Source organism: Lupinus angustifolius, chromosome LG16 (assembly GCF_001865875.1).
Source record: "Lupinus angustifolius cultivar Tanjil chromosome LG16, LupAngTanjil_v1.0, whole genome shotgun sequence".
Lineage (NCBI taxonomy): Eukaryota > Viridiplantae > Streptophyta > Magnoliopsida > Fabales > Fabaceae > Lupinus > Lupinus angustifolius.
The window spans coordinates 10,137,517-10,160,011 of record NC_032024.1 but is presented as its reverse complement, the minus strand read 5'-3'; the positions used below and the strand labels follow the sequence as shown (position 1 = coordinate 10,160,011).

At 33.0% G+C, this 22,495-nt stretch overlaps 1 protein-coding gene across 2 annotated transcripts; it reads right to left on the bottom strand.

Moving 5' to 3' along the window:
* LOC109330357 (peptidyl-prolyl cis-trans isomerase CYP20-1) lies at window positions 16,110–22,270 on the bottom strand. 2 transcript variants are annotated; one of them, XM_019564528.1, is made up of 8 exons: window positions 22,117–22,270; window positions 21,778–21,847; window positions 20,662–20,709; window positions 20,555–20,578; window positions 20,079–20,261; window positions 19,757–19,832; window positions 19,352–19,454; window positions 16,110–16,438 (listed from the first exon to the last, which is right to left on the bottom strand). In XM_019564528.1, the coding sequence occupies exons 1-8, from the start codon at window positions 22,180–22,182 to the stop codon at window positions 16,403–16,405; spliced, it is 606 nt and encodes a 201-aa protein (XP_019420073.1). In that variant the 5' UTR covers window positions 22,183–22,270; the 3' UTR covers window positions 16,110–16,402. The 2 variants fall into 2 exon arrangements, with proteins under 2 accessions (XP_019420073.1, XP_019420071.1); XM_019564526.1 differs by lacking the exon at window positions 16,110–16,438 and having other exon boundaries at window positions 19,124–19,454; window positions 22,117–22,247.

The following is a 22,495-nucleotide window of genomic DNA, read 5'->3' as shown; positions in this document are numbered from 1 at the left end:
TTTCAATAAATTCCAACAATCCCCCACTTGAAATTAAAAAAACGATTTCCGTGAATTTATGTGGTTTTCAATAAGATTGTGCATAAACAAATGTGTCATACGACTTGAACCTTTGCATAGTGAATAAGATCCAGATTTTACTAGAGTGACTCGTAGTCTTGAACTCTATCTCCAACATTAAACCACACACAACATTTTCAAAGGTGTATTCTGTAAAGCCCATGTGTTAAAGGCCATGGACATCTATCCCAGTATAATGAACGCTCTAGAAATTTATGCCCAAAATTTCATAGGAAGCGGCCCCCCCTTCCACATTCACATAGGTGAGTCTATCAAAAGTACTCTTGTAGCCTAGGTACTCCACTTCAATTGGAGTATAAATCTCATTAAGAGTTTAAGTCATCCTTACATATACTGTAAGAATCATGCTTATCATAATTTTATAGCATGTTCATTCTCATATCACTTTACGACTTATTATTACCCATTGAACCTATTTCTTGGGATCTCCAGTCAGTTAGGTCGAGTTACCATCATGAGTGATCCTCGTTCTAAGGGCAATAGTCCCATACTCTTAGAAGTATGATGGACTTTCTCTCTAGCTAGTCCTTTCGTCAAAGGATCTGCAAAGTTATTCTTAGTGCGTACATGATCCACTCTAACAGCTCCTGTAGAGAGTAACTCTCTAATAACCTTGTGCTTATGACGAATTTGTTGTTTCTTACCGTTATAAAAGCAATTCTCAGTTTTGAAATAGCCACGATATTATCACAATGGATCAACACATTTGGAATTGGTTTTTCCCATAGGAGATTCTTTGCAAGCAAACTTCTCAGCCAACTTGCTTCTTCACTAGTTGTTGCTAGTGCTATCATCCCCACTTCCATAGTGGATTGAGCCAAAATAGTCTATTTCTTTGACTTCCAAGAAACAACCCCACCAACTATGCTAAATATATAGCCATTGGTTGCTTTGGAATCATCTGAAAGAGTGTTCCAATCAGTATCGCTGAATCCTTCTAGGACAGCTGGAAACCTTTGGTAATGTAATCCAAGGTTCATTGTTTTCTTAAGGTATCTCATTATCCTTTCTATAGCATGCAAATGCTCCATAATAGGTCTATTGGTAAACCTGCATAATAATCCCACAATATAGGCAATTCAGGTTTAGTGCAATCAGTGGAATACCGAAAGCTACCAACGATGCTAGCATACTCAACTTGCCTTACACCTTCACCAATGTTCTTATTTTTTTTACACTTGGATCATATGGTGTGCTAGCAGGTTTACAGTCAAAGTATTTATATTTCTTTAAGATCTTTTCCACATAGTGAGATTGATCCAAAGAAATTCCTTCTTTTGACCTAGTAATTTTTATACCAAGGATTACACTTGTCTCTCCAATGTCGTTCATATCAAATTTGTTACACAACAATGATTTCATGTTATTCACAACATGAATGTTAGAACCAAATATGAGTAGATCGTCTACATCATTGTTTTCTTAAGGTATCTCATTACCCTTTCAATAGCATTCCAATGCTCCATACTTGGTCTACTGGTAAACCTGCATAATAATCCCACAACATAGGCAATGTCGGGTCTAGTGCAATCAGTGGCATATCGAAGGTTGCCAATGATGCTAGCATATTCAGCTTGTCTTACACCTTCACCAATATTCTTAAAAAGTTTTACACTTGGATCGTATAGTGTGCTAGTAGGTTTACAGTCAAAGTATTTATATTTCTTTAAGATCTTTTCCACATAGTGAGATTGATCCAAAGAAATTCCTTCTTTTGACCTAGTAATTTTTATACCAAGGATTACACTTGTCTCTCCAATGTCGTTCATATCAAATTTGTTACACAACAATGATTTCATGTTATTCACAACATGAATGTTAGAACCAAATATGAGTAGATCGTCTACATAGAGATATATGATAGTGCAAATGTCATTTTCCGATTTATAATAAATACATTTGTCATTTTCATTCACTTTAAGCTCATTCGAGATCATTAAGTCGTCAAACTTTTCATGCCACTGCTTAGGTGCTTGCTTAAGACCATACAACGACTTATCTAACTTGCAAACCTTATTTTATTGCCCTTGTATTACAAAACCTTCAGGTTGTTCCATATAGTTTTCTTCTTACAAATCACCATTTAAGACAACAGTCTTAACATTCATTTGATGTACTAATAAATTGTGTATCGCATCAAGCAAAATTTGTACCCTAATGGATGTTATTCTAGTAACAGGTGAAAATGTATCGAATAAATCTACATTCTCCCTTTGCCTACACCCTTAGCTACAAGGCAAACCTTATATTTATCCACTGTGCCATCAGGTTTCAGTTTCTTTTTCAATATCCACTTACAACCAATAGGTTTGCAGCCAGGAGGCAAGTCAGCTAAATGACAGGTCTTGTTAGACTCTAGAGAATCCATCTCATCATTTATGGCCTCTTGCCACAAATCAGCATCCAAAGAAGTCAAAGTTTCTTTGAGAGTTGATGGATCCTCTTCCAATGTATGGACCATATAATCAGGTCCATACTCTCTAGAAGTCCTTGTTCTCTTACTTTTTCGAGGTTCTATTTCTAACCCATCGTTATTATCATTATTGCTAATCACAGGTATATTACTAGTTGTTGTGCTCCCACTATTCTTCAATTTAAAAGGGAATTTCATTTTATTGAAGTCTGCATCATTAGACTCAATGATCACTTTTGTGTTCAGGTCATAAAACATGTACACCTTGTTGTTTACAACATACCCAATGAATACACATTCATAGGCTTTAATCGCGAGTTTAACTCTCTTAAGGTCTGGTATCTGGACGTAGGCCAGACAACCCCAAGTTCTCAAATAAGACAAGTTTGGTTGCCCATTCTTAATAATTTCATATGGGGAAATTTTGCTTTTAGCCTTGGGGAGTCTATTTAGCACATATCATACAGTTAATAAAATTTCACCCACCAAGAGGATGCTGCACCGGAACTTAACATAATAGCTACAACTAATTCAGTTAAAGTCTATTCTTTCTTTCAGCTTTACCATTCATTTCAGGTGAATATGGTGCAGTTATTTCAGGAATAATGTCATTTATTTTATGAAAATCATTAAACATATTTGAGTCATACTTTGTGTCTCTACCACTTCTGAGTTTCTTTATTTTCTTGTTGAGTTGATTTTCAATTTCAGTTACATATAACTTAAACATGTCAAGTGCTTCACTTTTATTTTTCATAAGATATACATAAGTAAAAGCAGAACACTTATCAATAAAAGTGATAAATAACGTTTACCATTTCTAGTTGACATTCCATCTAATTCACATATATCTGAGTGTATTAAATCTAAAGGCTCAGATTCTCATATTACTGATTCATGAGGTTTTTTTTTGAAATTTTCGCTTGACTGCATGATTCACAAATTTCAAAATCATTTTTAGATAACTTTGGAATTAAACCTAAGCTACTCAAATTTGAAATTGCACGTTTATTAATATGACAAAGTCTAGAATGCCAAATATTAAAATCACAAAACATATAAACAAAATCTGAAATTTTATTAATAGAAACATCAACATTTAATTTAAACATTCCATCAGTGGCGTACCATTTCCCAACAAATTAATCTTTCCAAGTAAAAGTATACAAGTATGCTCCTATGGTCTGGGTAAAACCAGCCTTATTAAGAAGAAAACTAGAAACTAGATTCTTCTTCATCTCTGGAGTGTGCATTACATCTTTGAGAATTAGAGTCTTCCGAGATGTAAACTTCAGCTCCACATCACCAGTTCCAACAAAAACAGTGGTGTGGGAGTCACCCACCATCACCTTATTGTAATCAACATCCGTATATGTTTTGAACATAGCACAATCATAGTAGACATGGTGCGATGCGCTAGTATCTACCCACCATCCATCAGTTCCTCCAACCATAGTGACCTTAGATAATACAACCACAAATGGCTCATCAGTCATGTTTTCCCAAGGAGGACGATCCATTGGTTTATTTCTGCACTTGCGTGCCATATGACCTGATTTCCCACACTTGAAGCAAGTGAATAGGTTTCTAGAGTCATTCTTAGTAGGTGGCTAACATATTGGACCTTTTGAGGGGTCCAATTCTTGTTGCGACTAATGTTCTTAGCCTTATTCTCATTGTGGTTCTGATTATTGAAATTAGTGTCAGAAGGCTTGAGAACCGTACCTGAGAATTTCTTCTTAGTGCTATTGTTGGAGACAATCAGCACCTCTTCTCTCTGATCTTGCTTACGAGTCTATTCTTCAATAAAAAGATGAGTGATCCGAAATTCCAAAAAGATTTCTTTGGTCTTATGTCTTAGAAGGTTTTTGAAGTCCTTCCAGCTAAGAGGCAGTTTGTCAATTATGAAAGCTACTTGGAATTGCCCATCTAGGGACATACCCTCATAAATGATCTCATGAGCAATTTTTTTGTGTCTCGTGGGACTGAGACTCTACTAATTTATAACTAGTCATCTGATACTTAAGGTAGCGGCTAACATCATACTTTTTAGTGTCAGCTTCCTCACTATCATATTTCTTTTCAAGTATGTACCAAATTAATTTAGCAGACTTGTATGAGCTGTAGTAATCATAGATATCATCAGACAACCCATTCAGAATGAAGTTCTTACATAAGTAATCACTTTCATTCTAGAGAGCTATTTCTATAGCCAATTTATCTCTTTCTTCTTTTACAGCCTCATTCGACACCATGGGGATGTCGGTTTTCAGAACGTGGGCAACCTTTCTCATAGTGAGGAAAATTTCTATCTTATGTTGCCAACATTTGAAATTTGTCCCGTCAAACCGAAATGGCTTGTTCAGGTCATAGTTGTCCGGTCCAGTAATATTATCTACGAATGTCATTGAAGTAGAAACATCTTAAAATTGTTATTACCTTAGCTCACAACAATTTTGAATGACACGAAATAATCGTTACCGCTGAGTCATGACCAGGTCGCTCTCTTTAAGACATTTCATGGTACTGCTAAAATTGTGGAAAGAAAGAGTGAGAATGTTGTCGGAAATGCGTTGGTGGAATATAAGGGGGGGGAAGAGAAATTGAGAGGTAAACGCCTTCAACTTGGTGCAAATTATAATGAGGGAAGGAGGCTTCTATTTATAGCCTGAGGCCTCCAACTACTCTCTAACGGCTCTTTCACCAACAACTCTATTACCAACGACTCTATCATAATGGTCTAGATCTCCTCCAACGACTCTCTAACGACTCTTTTCTTGTTGCATGTGTGTGTTGACTTAAAATAATGTTGAGCCGCAACTTAAGGCTTATAAAGCCTTTCAACTTTCATCATCCAAGCAAAGTGAGACTAGTGAGTTTTTTCATTTCACTTCAAAACATCATTCTTTCAATAAATTTCAACACTAACTAATTATACACTTAGGTTTGCTCTTCGTGTAAAAACAAACTAGTTATTGTCTGTTAATAAGCGTGTATCAAAGCTAATGAGATTCTCATGTTTTAAATAATAATGCCAAGCAAAATCACATAAATACATTTGACAAGTGACTTTTAGAGCATTGGCTATTTGTTAAATCGTTTAATTATAGCACTTATGGGTTTAAAAGTGTTGTTACCAAATTAAAAATATTAGTAGGTTGAATCACATACTATGCTGTTTTTAAGGTGGTTCATAGTACTGCTAAAAATTATATAAGTAAACCATCAGTCATGACTTCCCCAAGATAAAACAACCCATATCAATGTATTGGATAACCAATACACTATGGAAATTATTCTAAAGAAGTTGTTGTCACCCAAAGGTAAGGTCGTTACCACTCAGATAATATTGTTGCCAATCAAAGATAAGGCTTCACATACTTAAAGATCCTAATATAAGAAAAGAAATGAGGAGAAATTGGCTGGAAGTTGCATCAATAGAAAGAGGGAGAAGATTAAGTTGAGAAATTTCATTCAGATGACACACTTTTCCTAAATGAGGATGACTCTTTTTACAAGAGTTTAGAACTTCTCAAGTGTATAAGCTATCCAATGTGAGACTTTTTTTCCATTCAATTCTCTGAAAATATAATTTACCCAATGTGGGGCTTCCTTTTTTCTTGAATATTCTCTATAACATTGTGTACAAACAAAATAAAAGTGTCTCATGAATTGAACTTTTACATAATGAGTAAGATTCAAATTTTACTAAAATGGTTCGTAGTCTTGAACTCTATCTCTGACATCAAACATCACACAACCTTTTCAAGGGTTTATTCTAAAAAGGTTATGCACGTCAATCTTAGTATAGCGAACATTCTAGAATTTTATGCCCAGTATTTCATAGAAAGCAACACTTACTTCCACATTTACATAGGCGAGTTTAACAAAAGTACTTTTGTAGCCTAGGTACTCAACTTCAAATAGAGTATAGATCTTATTAACAGTTTCTATTAACTCAACCTCTCATTACTTAAGGAATCATGATTCATTAATTTATAATAGCATATTCCTCTCTTATCATTTATGATTTGTTATCACCCATTGAACTTATTTCTTGGGATCTCCAGAAATTTAGGTCAGATTACCATCACAAAAAAGTCATCGGTCTAAGAGCAATTGTCCTATTCCTTTAGATGTTTTTTAGACATTCTCTATAGCTAATTCTTCCGTCAAAGGGTTAGCTGGATTCTCATTAGTGTGAACATGATACACTTTAGCATCTCCTATAGAGAACATCTCTCTAATAATGTTGTGCTTATGATATATTCGTTATTTCCTATGTAGAATAATTCTTAGTTTTTGCAATAGTTCGGGTATTATCATGTCACGACCCCATTTTTGGTTAGGACTGGTTAGACGATTTAGGTAGAGGAAGAAGAAAATTTCAACCTTTTCAAAATGATTTGGAGTCGTCATTACATTTTCAATAGTCAAAACACATGAAACTCTTTTGTGCCCAACTTTAGAATATGTTGATCTTTAAACTATAGTTCTAAGCTTGGGAGTCAATTACGGATCGTGTAAGTTATTAACATCTTTTTCGGTAGTTTTAAAACATTACCCACACAAATTGTATGGAGTAATTTATACCCTGAACTTTTTTTATTTATATTATTTATTTTAAAAGGATAAAAGTATATTTTATTATTTTGTGTCAGACATGAGTTTCTCTTTGTCCTACTTATTCCTAGATGTAATAGGGAAATCAAGACTATGTAGTTCTAGGTTGAGAATGTGTTAATTGATGAATGTAATTTAATTGATTTAAAGAACATAAACTACATATCACAACCTTTCAAAGAATGAGTTTGAGGAAAAGAAGTGGAAACTCACAATCCTTCTTATATTCTTAATATATTAGTATTTCACTGCGGCAGAATTGTGATTTAAGAACATACATTTAACATGTGTGTATTAATGTTGTTAAATGTTAGGCGGAGATCAAGGCTACATATTCAAGAGCTTTAGTGAAACAAACACTCTAGAATATGTGAAAATCAACGTTTGCTATTTTATTTCAGTTTTGTAAAAACGGTTTCGTACTGACCGGTTCAACCGATAAACTGGTGAATCATTCTCAATACCGGTATGGTACACTAGTTATATCGGTCAAAACCAGTCATACCGGTCAGTTTTCAATTAAAAATAATTTTCTAATGAAAATAAAAGATATGTTGGTTTTTAATTGATTTTCCAACATTAATATTAATATATTATATATGTATATCTAACTTCATTAATATGCAGTTTAATTAGTAAATCACCAGTTGAACCACTATACTACTATACCAGTACTCTAATAAGTTTAATGATCTGTACAATATTAATTACTCTAGTTTATTTAACTAATGCTTTCTTCCTATTACACTTTAAAGAATGCTTCTTAAATCAAACAATATTGATTTAACCAAATTCAAAAAGACTTTTTATAGCAAACATTTTTACAAGACAGATCGATGAATCAATAACTTTAGTTTAATATTAATTTTAGTTTTATCTTAGGGTGTTGAATGCAAAGAATTTCCTATATTCTATTATCCTTTTTTTTGTCAAGTAAAATTTTATTAAAGAAAATTAGAGAAAAATACAAGAGGTATATCCAATATACAAAGCACAAGGTGAAAAAGGATAACCTATGACTCACCTCAACTAAGCCCACCCAGCCAAATTCGAAAGAAAACAAAACTAAAATACATGCCTAAAATAAAAGCCTAACAGTGACGTTTCGAACTAACAAATGGATTTGATAGAAATCAAGGAGCAATAAAAGAATAGTATATTTCATTCATTGAATAACTAAAATTTAATGAATTGAATTATAAAGAAATTAGTAATATATTATATAGAAAATACAATAGATTTAACTCTATTTGACTAACTAACTAATATATTTTACACAAGTTTTAATCATGAAAATTATGCAAAAGGTAAATGAGTTTAAACTAATTATTAGCCCAATACAATATTAACTCAAAATACTAAAATATACTTCAAGACTCGCCTCAAACTGAAGAGTGGATGTTGACAACTCTCAACTTGAACAAAATATTATTGAATGGAGAAGTATCCATTTTAAGGTTCCTCATTGTCATTTTGATAATCTGCATTTGTTGGTTGCATTGTTTCAACACTTTTACACTTTAGTTACTCTACTCTAAGCATACCATATACTCCATAAAAAATACAAAGAAAGATTGTATAGAATGAGAGTCAAAGAAGGCTTGATTAGTTAATTTGAATGTAATAATGTTGTTCATCAAGAATCAACACAATAGAAAGAAGATCAAATGATATTATTGTACAAGAATACTACTCTCTTGGTTTATTGACCAAAGAATAGAGAAATATAGAAAAGGATGTAATAGGAACAATTATTATTCAAGAATAACAATGCTCAATAATAACAACACCCAATAATACCATCTTAGTTTATTGGCCAAAGAATGAGATAAAATATGAACATTTTTACTCAAGAATAACAAGAGGATAAATGAGGAAATATGAACACTTTTTGCTCAATCATAACAAGAGAATAATATGATGAAATATGAGAAATTTTGCTCAACAAATAACAACATAAGAATATGATGAAATATGAGCAATATTTGCCCCAAGAATATCAAAAAGAATGTAGAGAAATAGAGAATATGAAGATTGTAAAATAGGATGATAAAGAATGTAAGGAACCAAGACATTTTGATTCTTATTCTGATTGTAATTCAGTTTGGATAGAAGAATAACCATTAGTAGTTCCATCACATAGTAAAATCTTGAATAATGCACATCAGTTCAACCATGATATACTTCTCAAGGTGCACTAAATCTTCAAAACAATACTCTTTTGAATGATGGTTGCAAAGGAGGGATATAAGCATAAGCAGAAGTCATGAAAGAGACAATTATTGCTCTGACCATTTTAGAAATCAATGAGCAATAAAAGAATTGAATATTTCATTGAATGACTAAAATTTAAGGAATTGAATTACAAATAAATTATTAACTTATTATATAGAAAATACAAGAGATTATAAAAAAAATAAATGACTTTAAACTAATTACTAGCCCAACACAATAGTAACCTAAAATACAAAAATATATTTCAATACCAAGACATATTCACCAATTTGTGACTTCATGTTATCCACATCCATGACTTAAGTTTGATGTCGTCCACTACCTCATCCAAGAACGCTTCATTTTTATTAAAAGCCACGTCATTCTTGCACATCCAAAGGGAACAAATTCCAACAATCTAAATAACTGAATAAACTTCTTCCCATAAGCTCCCTTAAACTAGAAAGAAGTGTTGAATACAACATTCATTAGCACTTGAATATAAGACCACTGTAAAACCCAACGACTGGTAAAGAATTTTTCAAATTCAATAATAGAAGTGGCATGAAAAACAAATGCTCCACCATTTCTTGTTGGGCATTACACCAAACACACCAAATGGTTGCCACTGAGATTAACAAAAATAGATATTTCTATATTCATATATAGATATAAATAAGAAGATATAGATATAATATAAACAAAAATTTCAGAATGTAAATATTCTATTGCTTAAACTAGTAAATATTCAAAAATATATATATTTCTATGTGTATATATATGGTCCTACCGATAGTTTTTGTATTTAGTTAAAAGAAATTAAAGAATCATCAATACTTTTTATAGCAAGCATTGTTAATTTGCCACATTCAACAACATATTTTATAACAAATGGTGTTAATCTTATTGAATATTTAAACACAACCTTGTTCACCTCCTCACACACTCTCAGATGCGAACTTCAAACTTTTTTGAGCTTCTTTTATTTAGTTAAGCTTTGAATTTTGTCTTCAAATTTTTTGTAGATGTTTTCTATGATATTAGGATGTTATTGAAGAAAATTTGTGGTTGTTCACTTAAATTTAACATGTATTTCCCTTACTGTCCTACATGGTTGTTACTATTGCATTTAGCGTATGACTATGGGAAATTCAGGCTCTTTGCATCCAATAAATCCTGAAATTGATAGAACATATTATAGGTTAGTTAGAAAAACTAGAAATTTAACTTTAGATAGTGAGTCTTTTCATATGTTAATCTAGTTGATAGTGATACTTATTTTGTGCATTTTGTTGCATACTTTGATTTTGTGCATTCTAAAAATATGGCTGAATCACCTCTAGTTCTACGTGATAGGACATTAAGAGAGCTGGTTGCATCTGATTTCACCGATGAAAGCTTGTGTATCCAATATCCCAATGAGGATGTGTCATATGTGCTTAAAACTGGACTAATACATTTGTTGCATAAGTTTCATGGGCTTGCAGGTGAATGTTCTCATAAGCATCTCAAGGAGTTCCACATTGTATGTTCTACCATAAAACCTCATGATGTCTAAGAGGATCACATATGTTTGACGACCTTCCCTAATTCTCTTGAAGGCCCTGCAATTGATTGGTTGTATTACTTGGCTCAAGGATCCATTACAAGCTGGAATGACCTGAATGAGATTTTTCCTTGAAAAAATCTTCCATGCCTCTAGGACCACTGCAATCAGAAAAAATATATCAGGAATTAGACAACTACATGTAGAAGATCTATATGAGTACTGTGAGATATTCAAGAGGCTATGTGCAAACTACCCACATCACTAGATCTCTGAGCAAATCCTCGTGCAATATTTCTATAAGGGTATGAACAATATGGAGAGGAGTATCATTGATGCTTCTAGTGATTGTAAACTTGGAGATATGGCCCTTTTTGAGGTCAGAGGTTTGATTGAGAAGATGTCTTCCAACTTTCAACAGTTCAGTGTTAGGAGTAGTGATGCTATAGTCGTTAGAGGTGTCCATGATGTTGGAACAAATTCGGTAAGGCAAGACAAACTTGAGAAAAAAATTGATTCCCTTGCCACCTTGGTCACTCAATTAGCTATGAATCATCATAAACTTCCACTTACACGATTTTGTGGCATTTGCACCTCAAATTATCATTATGCTGATGTTTGTCATTTTCTGTTGGAGCCCAAAACTGGTGACCATCCTGAGACTTATGCTGCAAATGTTTACAACAACAAACCTCAACAACAATAACAAAATTATGACTCAAACAGATACAACCCTGGTTGGAGGAATCATTCGAATCTTAGGTGGTCTGATCCTTTACAACCTCCTCCAGGACCACTAGTTCAGAACAAGCTGGATAAAATAGACCATATATGCCTCCTCCAATTCAATAATCGAGGCAACAACAAGCGATTAGTAATCATGCTCCTCCACCTGCACCTAGTGAGCCTTCATTTGAAGAATTGGTGAGGCAAGAATACTCCATTCAAAATTTAACCACGCAAATGGGACAAATGACAACTTCATTGAAGACATTGCAATCTTAGAATTTTGACAAGTTGTAGTGTCATCACTCTAAGATTGGACAAACAGATTGAAGATGATCTAGCTGCACCAAAAAGGAAGCAACCTGTTTTACAATAAACTGAGAGCACTAGCGAAGTAAGAAGATAGAAGAGGTAGACAAGGAGATCTTGGACATATTTAGAAAGGTAGAGGTGAACATATCTTTACTTGATGCCATCAAGCAAATTCCAAGATATGCAAATTTTCTAAAGGAGTTGTGCACTCATAAAAGGAGGTTGAAAGGTAATGAGAGGATCAACATGAGTATAAATGTTTCTGCACTTATATGTAAACTTGTTCCTCATATTCCTGAAAAGTGTAAGGACTCAAGTACATTTACTATACCTTGCATCATAGGTAATATCAAATTTGAGAATGTCATGCTAGATCTGGGAGCTTCAATTAATGTTATGTCTATGTCAATTTTTATGTCTCTTTCACTTGGACCTATGCAACCTACCAGGGTATTGATTCAATTAGCAAACATGAGTACTGTCTCCCCTACTAGTTTGATAGAGGATGTCTTGGTTCAGGTTGGTGAACTTATTTTTCCTGCTGGTTTTTACATTGTTGATATGAATAGAGATCCTCCCGTAACACAATTCCTATTTTTTTGGGGAGGCCATTTTTAAGAACGACTTGTACCAAGATAGAGGTCCATGCTAGAACACTTTCTATGAAAATTTGGTGATATTGCGGTCCAATTTAATATTTTTGATGCTATGAATCATCCATCTTAGGACCATTCTGTGTTTCATATTGATTTGCTTGATGAGTTAACTAATGAGCATATCTCTAACTTTCTTAATGATTTTGATTCTATGTCATTGATAGACTCATACACTTGTCATATATGCATTGATTCTGAAATGTATAATTCTTGTATTGATGAGTTTCTACATATTTTTTTGATCCAAATGCTATAGAGTCAGATTGCACTAACCCAATTGCTGCAAAAATCATACATCAATTTGATTTACTTGTTCAGGTGCAGACTGTAGAATCTATGTCTACTAATTTAGTTCCATTTGTTTTGTAGGCACCTGCATTGGAGCTTAAACCTTTACATGATACCCACACGTATGCTTACTTAGAGGATGATGAGAAGCTCTCTGTCATTGTCTCTACCTTCATTGATGCCGATCAAGAGGAGAAATTGCTGCAAGTGCTGAAAAAGCCCAAGAAGGCCATTGGTTGGACCTAAGCTGACATTCCTAGTATTAGCCCATCTATATGCATGCATAGGATACTCTTGGAGGATGAAGCTAAACTAGTGAGATAACTACAAAGGAGACTCAATCCAGTGATCCTTGATATTGGGAAGAAAGAGGTTACCAAGCTTCTACAAGTTGGGATTATATATCCCATTTCTGATAGTCATTGGTTGAGCCCATCTCAGGTGGTTCTAAAGAAGACATGAACTACAGTAATGCGAAATGAGAGGGATGAGCTGATTCCTACTAGAATGCAGAACATTTGGAGAGTCCATGTTGGTTATATGAGGCTCAATCAAACAACAAGAAATGATCACTTTCCTTTGTCATTTATTGATCAGATGCTTGAGCGCGTAGTAGGTAAATCTCACTACTGTTTTCTTAATGGTTTTTCTAGGTACTTTCAGATTCATATTGCTATTGAGGATCGGGAGAATACCACATTCACCTGCTCCTTTGACACTTTTGCCTATATGAGAATGTCATTTCACATATGCAATGCCACTGGTACATTTCAACGGTGTATGGTCAGCATTTTAAGTGAATTTTTAGATAGTTGCATAGAGGTGTTTATGGATGATTTCACTGTTTATGGATCTTCATTTGATGCATGTTTGGATAGTCTGGATAGAGTTTTGTATAAATGCATTGAAACTAACTTTGTTCTGAATTATGAGAATTGTCATTTTATGGTAGAACACGACATAGTTTTGGGGCATTGAATCTCTAAAAGGGGCATTGGATCTCTAAAAGGGGCATTGGTAATTCTGGGTGCCTAATTGACATTGTTTAACATGATTTGGTGTTTTAGATTTTATTAGACTAGTTTCCTAAAATGAGTTAATTTGAGATTATTTGGCCTGGTTAAATCTATTACTATTTGCATATCATATTTGACACCAATGACATTTTTGGCATTGCAGAAGTGGAAGATATGTGTTGAACTGGAGATTGTATTTTTGAATTTAGGAGTTTTTATTTGTAAATTCGTTTTTAGTTTTTAGTGCATTGTTTTAAGCTCGTTTTCATTTTATGCATTTTAGAGAGATTAAATTCGGATTCCCCATTCCATTCACAAACACTTTTTTACATTCCATCACTTGAGACTTTTAGAATTTTGTTTTTCCCTCTTTTGCTCTACTAGGGTTTGGTCTTCTTCCCCATTTCAGTTTTGACTTTTCCATTGTTATGGAAGGCTAAATTCCTGAACTAAATTCCTTTGAGAATGTACACAACTCTTGAGGTTTTGTTATTAATAATGCATTTTTGGTTCTTTATTATTGATTTCTTCTATACTATTTCTGAATGTGGTTTGCTTAATCCTTGTTTAAGAACAATTTCGTGAGATTATCTTCGTTTAGTTGATTTACTTTCTAGTGTGTGAATGTTTAGTTTGTGTGAATTTGTTAATGTTTCTTCCTTATGCTGATTTCGCTTAGTTAAAGACTTAGGTTATGAAACTGTGCAAATTAGGGAGATAATGATTAGAATTTGAAATTGATCTTTTGAAACCAAAGATTGAGTTGTGAACAAACAAACCAAAGAGATTTAGCCGCTTTACTACACTACTAACTTATTGTTTCTGAATTAATTTATGTCCATACCATTCAACAACAAAACTCCCATGTATGTGTGAGGATAAAGTGTTTGAGTCTTTGTTTAAAAGATAATCCTTGAGAAACAATCTAAGAGTCACTTCTTAATATTAAATTTTTTACTATGACTGCACTTCTTTAAGATCGAAGTAAATAGCAAAAGAACTTCCAGGACACATCATCAAGAAGTGATAAGATACAATCTTTCTCGTGCATTAAATGCACATCCGAACATGTTTCGAGACTCAATGAGTTCCTTGCATTACATGTTTTTTTATATTAAACTCAACCGAAAACATTGCATTAAATGACATTCCTAAATAAATACTTAGTTGAAGATGTTAAAGCTTATATGAAAACTTAGAATATCTAGTATATTATATAACTCTGGTTCTGAGATTCAAATTGGCTATTGTGACGACCAATACTTGAATATTTGCACAGAAGTTATCTAATAAAAGAGTAGAAAGATACTTTGATTAGCTTAGATAATTTATGTAATTTGGTAATAGAATTATTTAATCTTAAACTTTCATATCTTCACATATAGTGAGTGAAACTAAAAGTCTTTGTTTAAACAATTTAAAGAAATAGAAAAATATGTATGCACGACAGTGTATGAGTTTTATACATTGTCATTGTATCATTACCATTGTTTTTTTATTATTGTTGACTTTTCAGAAAAGGCAATCCAAATGAACGGTGAATGATGAAGTGCATGTGTATAAATCTTTACACTGCCAGTATATACATTTTACACTCTTAAACAAATAGCTTGAAGAAGTTCGCTATAGAAAGAATACTTGATTTAATTTTAGAGCATAGAGATGTTTAATAGTGAAAGAATACTTAGTACGAATGTTGAATACTTATAATTATTTAGGATATAATGGAAAACCCTTAAAGGAGAATGGATTATTTGTAATTCTTAATTGGATAAGAGAGGACCATGATAAAGTTATTGTGTATTCTTCAACTCTTTCGTTTATACTAATGATACAGAATTAACAAACATAATTTAACCATTTTTTTTTTATGTTTATCTAAACCAACTTCAATCCCTACACAACTAACAACCAATGCTAATCAATGTTCTACTTTACCAGAATCCAAAGCCTCTATGTGTGGCTACAACTAATTATTCAAATTGTATTCTACTACTCCTTTCTTAGTTTTTTAATACAAGCAATGGAAGCCATTAGAATATATCAATTTCTCTTTCAACTTGCAATAATTAGATAAGAATATAATTGATAAAAAAACTAAATAAAACTATCTTGAACTTTGACAACATCAATTAAATAAGAATGATTTTGTTTCTAAAAATCGACATATAAAGGAACAAAGAATTATCTTTCCTTTCATTTTAGATTATACTTTCTTTCTAAACACAGCGTCCAATGGCAATAGAACTGCAAAAGCATGAATTTATGCTGCATCTTATTTTGCTCAGAATAAACTCTGATCAATGCACATCATTTGCTACTTGCTTTTGCCATGTTCATTTGGATTAGCTAAATACCTTCTTTATTGTTTTATTTTTTCTGTCTTCCCAATAAGAGAAATGTTCACCTACTGAGTAGTGAATATTACAGATACAACTAATCCTTCATCTAAGTAGTCTTTTCACATGGAATGGAAACAAAAACTGGAACACTAAGAAATCCAGGTTGAGAGAATTGAGAGGTGCATTTATAGAGGTAGTTCGCCACTGTCAACGATCACAACCTTGCTCTTCGGAGTACCACTCAGAATACCACATTCACCTGCTCCTTTGACACTTTTGCCTATATGAGAATGTCATTTCACATATGCAATGCCACTGGTACATTTCAACGGTGTATGGTCAGCATTTTAAGTGAATTTTTAGATAGTTGCATAGAGGTGTTTATGGATGATTTCACTGTTTATGGATCTTCATTTGATGCATGTTTGGATAGTCTGGATAGAGTTTTGTATAAATGCATTGAAACTAACTTTGTTCTGAATTATGAGAATTGTCATTTTATGGTAGAACACGACATAGTTTTGGGGCATTGAATCTCTAAAAGGGGCATTGGATCTCTAAAAGGGGCATTGGTAATTCTGGGTGCCTAATTGACATTGTTTAACATGATTTGGTGTTTTAGATTTTATTAGACTAGTTTCCTAAAATGAGTTAATTTGAGATTATTTGGCCTGGTTAAATCTATTACTATTTGCATATCATATTTGACACCAATGACATTTTTGGCATTGCAGAAGTGGAAGATATGTGTTGAACTGGAGATTGTATTTTTGAATTTAGGAGTTTTTATTTGTAAATTCGTTTTTAGTTTTTAGTGCATTGTTTTAAGCTCGTTTTCATTTTATGCATTTTAGAGAGATTAAATTCGGATTCCCCATTCCATTCACAAACACTTTTTTACATTCCATCACTTGAGACTTTTAGAATTTTGTTTTTCCCTCTTTTGCTCTACTAGGGTTTGGTCTTCTTCCCCATTTCAGTTTTGACTTTTCCATTGTTATGGAAGGCTAAATTCCTGAACTAAATTCCTTTGAGAATGTACACAACTCTTGAGGTTTTGTTATTAATAATGCATTTTTGGTTCTTTATTATTGATTTCTTCTATACTATTTCTGAATGTGGTTTGCTTAATCCTTGTTTAAGAACAATTTCGTGAGATTATCTTCGTTTAGTTGATTTACTTTCTAGTGTGTGAATGTTTAGTTTGTGTGAATTTGTTAATGTTTCTTCCTTATGCTGATTTCGCTTAGTTAAAGACTTAGGTTATGAAACTGTGCAAATTAGGGAGATAATGATTAGAATTTGAAATTGATCTTTTGAAACCAAAGATTGAGTTGTGAACAAACAAACCAAAGAGATTTAGCCGCTTTACTACACTACTAACTTATTGTTTCTGAATTAATTTATGTCCATACCATTCAACAACAAAACTCCCATGTATGTGTGAGGATAAAGTGTTTGAGTCTTTGTTTAAAAGATAATCCTTGAGAAACAATCTAAGAGTCACTTCTTAATATTAAATTTTTTACTATGACTGCACTTCTTTAAGATCGAAGTAAATAGCAAAAGAACTTCCAGGACACATCATCAAGAAGTGATAAGATACAATCTTTCTCGTGCATTAAATGCACATCCGAACATGTTTCGAGACTCAATGAGTTCCTTGCATTACATGTTTTTTTATATTAAACTCAACCGAAAACATTGCATTAAATGACATTCCTAAATAAATACTTAGTTGAAGATGTTAAAGCTTATATGAAAACTTAGAATATCTAGTATATTATATAACTCTGGTTCTGAGATTCAAATTGGCTATTGTGACGACCAATACTTGAATATTTGCACAGAAGTTATCTAATAAAAGAGTAGAAAGATACTTTGATTAGCTTAGATAATTTATGTAATTTGGTAATAGAATTATTTAATCTTAAACTTTCATATCTTCACATATAGTGAGTGAAACTAAAAGTCTTTGTTTAAACAATTTAAAGAAATAGAAAAATATGTATGCACGACAGTGTATGAGTTTTATACATTGTCATTGTATCATTACCATTGTTTTTTTATTATTGTTGACTTTTCAGAAAAGGCAATCCAAATGAACGGTGAATGATGAAGTGCATGTGTATAAATCTTTACACTGCCAGTATATACATTTTACACTCTTAAACAAATAGCTTGAAGAAGTTCGCTATAGAAAGAATACTTGATTTAATTTTAGAGCATAGAGATGTTTAATAGTGAAAGAATACTTAGTACGAATGTTGAATACTTATAATTATTTAGGATATAATGGAAAACCCTTAAAGGAGAATGGATTATTTGTAATTCTTAATTGGATAAGAGAGGACCATGATAAAGTTATTGTGTATTCTTCAACTCTTTCGTTTATACTAATGATACAGAATTAACAAACATAATTTAACCATTTTTTTTTTATGTTTATCTAAACCAACTTCAATCCCTACACAACTAACAACCAATGCTAATCAATGTTCTACTTTACCAGAATCCAAAGCCTCTATGTGTGGCTACAACTAATTATTCAAATTGTATTCTACTACTCCTTTCTTAGTTTTTTAATACAAGCAATGGAAGCCATTAGAATATATCAATTTCTCTTTCAACTTGCAATAATTAGATAAGAATATAATTGATAAAAAAACTAAATAAAACTATCTTGAACTTTGACAACATCAATTAAATAAGAATGATTTTGTTTCTAAAAATCGACATATAAAGGAACAAAGAATTATCTTTCCTTTCATTTTAGATTATACTTTCTTTCTAAACACAGCGTCCAATGGCAATAGAACTGCAAAAGCATGAATTTATGCTGCATCTTATTTTGCTCAGAATAAACTCTGATCAATGCACATCATTTGCTACTTGCTTTTGCCATGTTCATTTGGATTAGCTAAATACCTTCTTTATTGTTTTATTTTTTCTGTCTTCCCAATAAGAGAAATGTTCACCTACTGAGTAGTGAATATTACAGATACAACTAATCCTTCATCTAAGTAGTCTTTTCACATGGAATGGAAACAAAAACTGGAACACTAAGAAATCCAGGTTGAGAGAATTGAGAGGTGCATTTATAGAGGTAGTTCGCCACTGTCAACGATCACAACCTTGCTCTTCGGAGTACCACTCTGATTTCCTTCAGCTTCAATCTTGTAAACAACATCCATTCCAGAAAGCACCTTTCCAAAAACAACATGCCTTCCATCCAACCTATCGAATTATACATGCATTATTAACTTACTGCATGCCCACACTACAGAATGCAGCATGCCATACTAACCAAATAGTAAAGAAACTCGATTCTATATCTTAAATAACATCATATAAATTCGCGTACAGTAAAGAGAGGCCTTCACAGATTGATGTAGATAAGATTATAGAAGGATCAAATTAATGTTTCATGCAGTACAAGCATGCATTTAATAAAATGGAAGAAAGGAGAGTGTCAGTAAATCATAAAATTTGATGCATGCTTTCTTCAGAAATAAGTTCTCAATCAATGATATGATTACCAGCTAGTTTTCACAGTTGTAATGAAGAATTGTGAACCATTGGTATCAGGACCAGCATTTGCCATTGATAGAAGTCCTGTTTACATAAAAGATAACAAAATTGTAATCCTGTCAGAGAACCATATGAAACTACTCTTATCAATTTACTGTAAACATTAACATCAACAACTATCAAAGCCTTTTTCCTCTAAGTGATGTTGGGTAATGGACCAAACAATGCTATTGTGTTCTATTATAAATCGCATTTTCAGAAGGCAACTTAACTTTCCTTTTTATATAAACATCAAAACATTAAAATACAGAAACAGAGAAGGAATATTACCTGGTCCAGTATGCTTTAGCTTGAAGTTCTCATCAGGAAATTTCTCGCCATAAATTGATTCGCCCCCCATTCCATTGCCATGTGTAAAATCACCTCCTTGGAGCATGAAGCTAGGAATAATCCTATGGAATGAGCTACCTTTGTAATGGAGAGGCTTTCCACTTTTACCAGTACCCTTTTCCCCTAATAATATGAACCAAACATTAATTAAAGTTATGTATATATTTTAATTTGCAAGATGAACAATCACCTCATAAATTCAAACAGTGATATCACAAATTCATAATTCAATGTTATCAAGGGAGGAAGAAATGCAATTGGACTCCTTCATCAGTGAAAAGAAAAGTCATAACATTAATCGACCTTAGGAACTTAACAGTGTCCTAATGCATCTATCCTTGATTTATTCTCATACAAAGAGCAGTCTAATTACTGGCCAGCTGCCATTCATTAGTTATTACATTAAATAGGCTCACCTGTGCAAAGAGCTCGGAAGTTTTCTGCAGAGAGGAAAATCAACAAAAGGTTTCAGTTAATGTTAAGCATGATAACCACCAAAATGCATTGAGTTCAAAAGGCTGACCTGCAGTTTTTGGAACTGTCTTCCCATAAAGACCCATTACAATACGACCTGTAAGGGAAATTAATGATCGCAGCATAAATACCAACAGCTGAAATTTGATACCAAAATTCAGGGAGATAAAATATATTAAAACATCTGCATATCTATTAACTAAATATCCAACAAACTAATGATGTTCCCCTACCTAGCCCCGTGCAGATATAAGTTCTCCCTGCCAAACTTACATACATAGAAAAGAAAAGGAGTTCTCGTAACTTTAGCATAGCAACAACACATGTCATATTAGCATTCATTAGAGATTCATGAACTACTCAAATATAGGCACCATAACTCCAACACCCCCTTCCACTAACCAATAATTTACCACTTTACCTTATATTAACCACTTATAATCATAACTCCTGCCACATACCACAAATACCTGGTACGTTGTGTGGGTGTGGCTATGGGTATGTGCATGGGTATCAGTATGAATATGGCTATGGGCAATTATTCAGATTGCGAACTGCATCATGTGATGTGGCCGCAATATTGCGGTTATAGTGATTGTCACAACCGAATCATACCACAACTACAGTGTGACAACAAATCACAACAATGGAGCTGCATCGGGCCATAGCACAACTGCGTCTAGGCCACATCAGACAACACCGAGTTCAAAAATATTTTTTTAATCACAAAATAATTCACACCACAACGGCCATAGTGACGACAATCGCAGTAAGTGCACTGGCTATGGGTATGGATATGAGTACGGGTATGGATATGGGCATGAATTCAATTGGCTAATCAGTTCGACACTTTTTAGATTAATTTATAAGACTTTCTTTACGACCAACTGGGTAGGTGGTATGGGATGTTGAATGGGATACGTGGTATGTAGGGTAAACCAGACAAACCCCACTGTTAAATACAAGTAGATTATTGAATAAATAAGTTTGATACTTGGCTATAGGGAAGTGATATGATATGATATATGTAAAAATGTTTCTTTGTAGCAGCATTACTCAGAGAATGATTCCATCTTTCCGAACTGTTACTTTTATTTATATCAAGCAAAGCAAGTTATTGACACAACACAACACAAAAACTGAAGAGGAGGGAAAATAGAAATACCCGCGGCCTTTCCATCAATCTCAACATCAAAGTAAACCGTGTGGGTCACTTCTTTCTTCGACTTCTTTGCCTGCGACTCACACATTGATTGTTAAAATCAATAATAATCAAATAAACTAAAAATGAAGAGAAAAATATCACTTTTTTAACCAAATCCAATTGCAACGAAACCAGTTTTATCAATCAGAATACTTTTATAGATTCTTCACTGAAAATAAACATGAAGCTCAATTGCCCAATTCCGTGATCATAGAAATATATTAAAATAAATAAGATCGGATCATCAGAAAACATTATATAAAAAAGTAAAATTCGAACGTGAAATTCGAAAGAGTGAACCTGAGCAAGGGCTAGGGTCCCGATAAGGAGAAGAGAACAGAGAATAAACGGCGTCGTTTTTACCATCTTTTGCTTCTTTTTCTTCCACGAGTTCAGCTTCGCCGCTGGGTATAGCAGTGTAAATGAGAGTGTGATAAACGCTGCGGGAAAAGTCGTTTTATATATAAACTTTCAGTTTGTCATTCGTCCAATGGTTGTTCGACACTTAAGCATTTTTACACTTAAGCACCTTTAGACACGTAAGCAATTTTTTGTGAAAAACTTTTTATTAATATAAATAATTGTGAAGAGACTAATAATAGTTGAGAACCAAATCTTTTGATATGATCATTCCAAAACATTTATTTTTATCTTTGTTAAAAAAGCTAAACTCATTGAC

What these genes read in the sequence shown, in the direction of transcription:
- LOC109330357 (XM_019564528.1), bottom strand. Translation starts at nt 22,182, where the DNA reads ATGGTAAAAACGACGCCGTTTATTCTCTGTTCTCTTCTCCTTATCGGG. An exon ending in ACAACTGTGAAAACTAGCTG is followed by an intron (nt 19,455 to 19,756) that starts GTAATCATATCA and finishes ATAATTCGATAG; the next exon opens with GTTGGATGGAAGGCATGTTG. An exon ending in GTGGTACTCCGAAGAGCAAG is followed by an intron (nt 16,439 to 19,351) that starts GTTGTGATCGTT and finishes CCGAAGAGCAAG; the next exon opens with GTTGTGATCGTTGACAGTGG.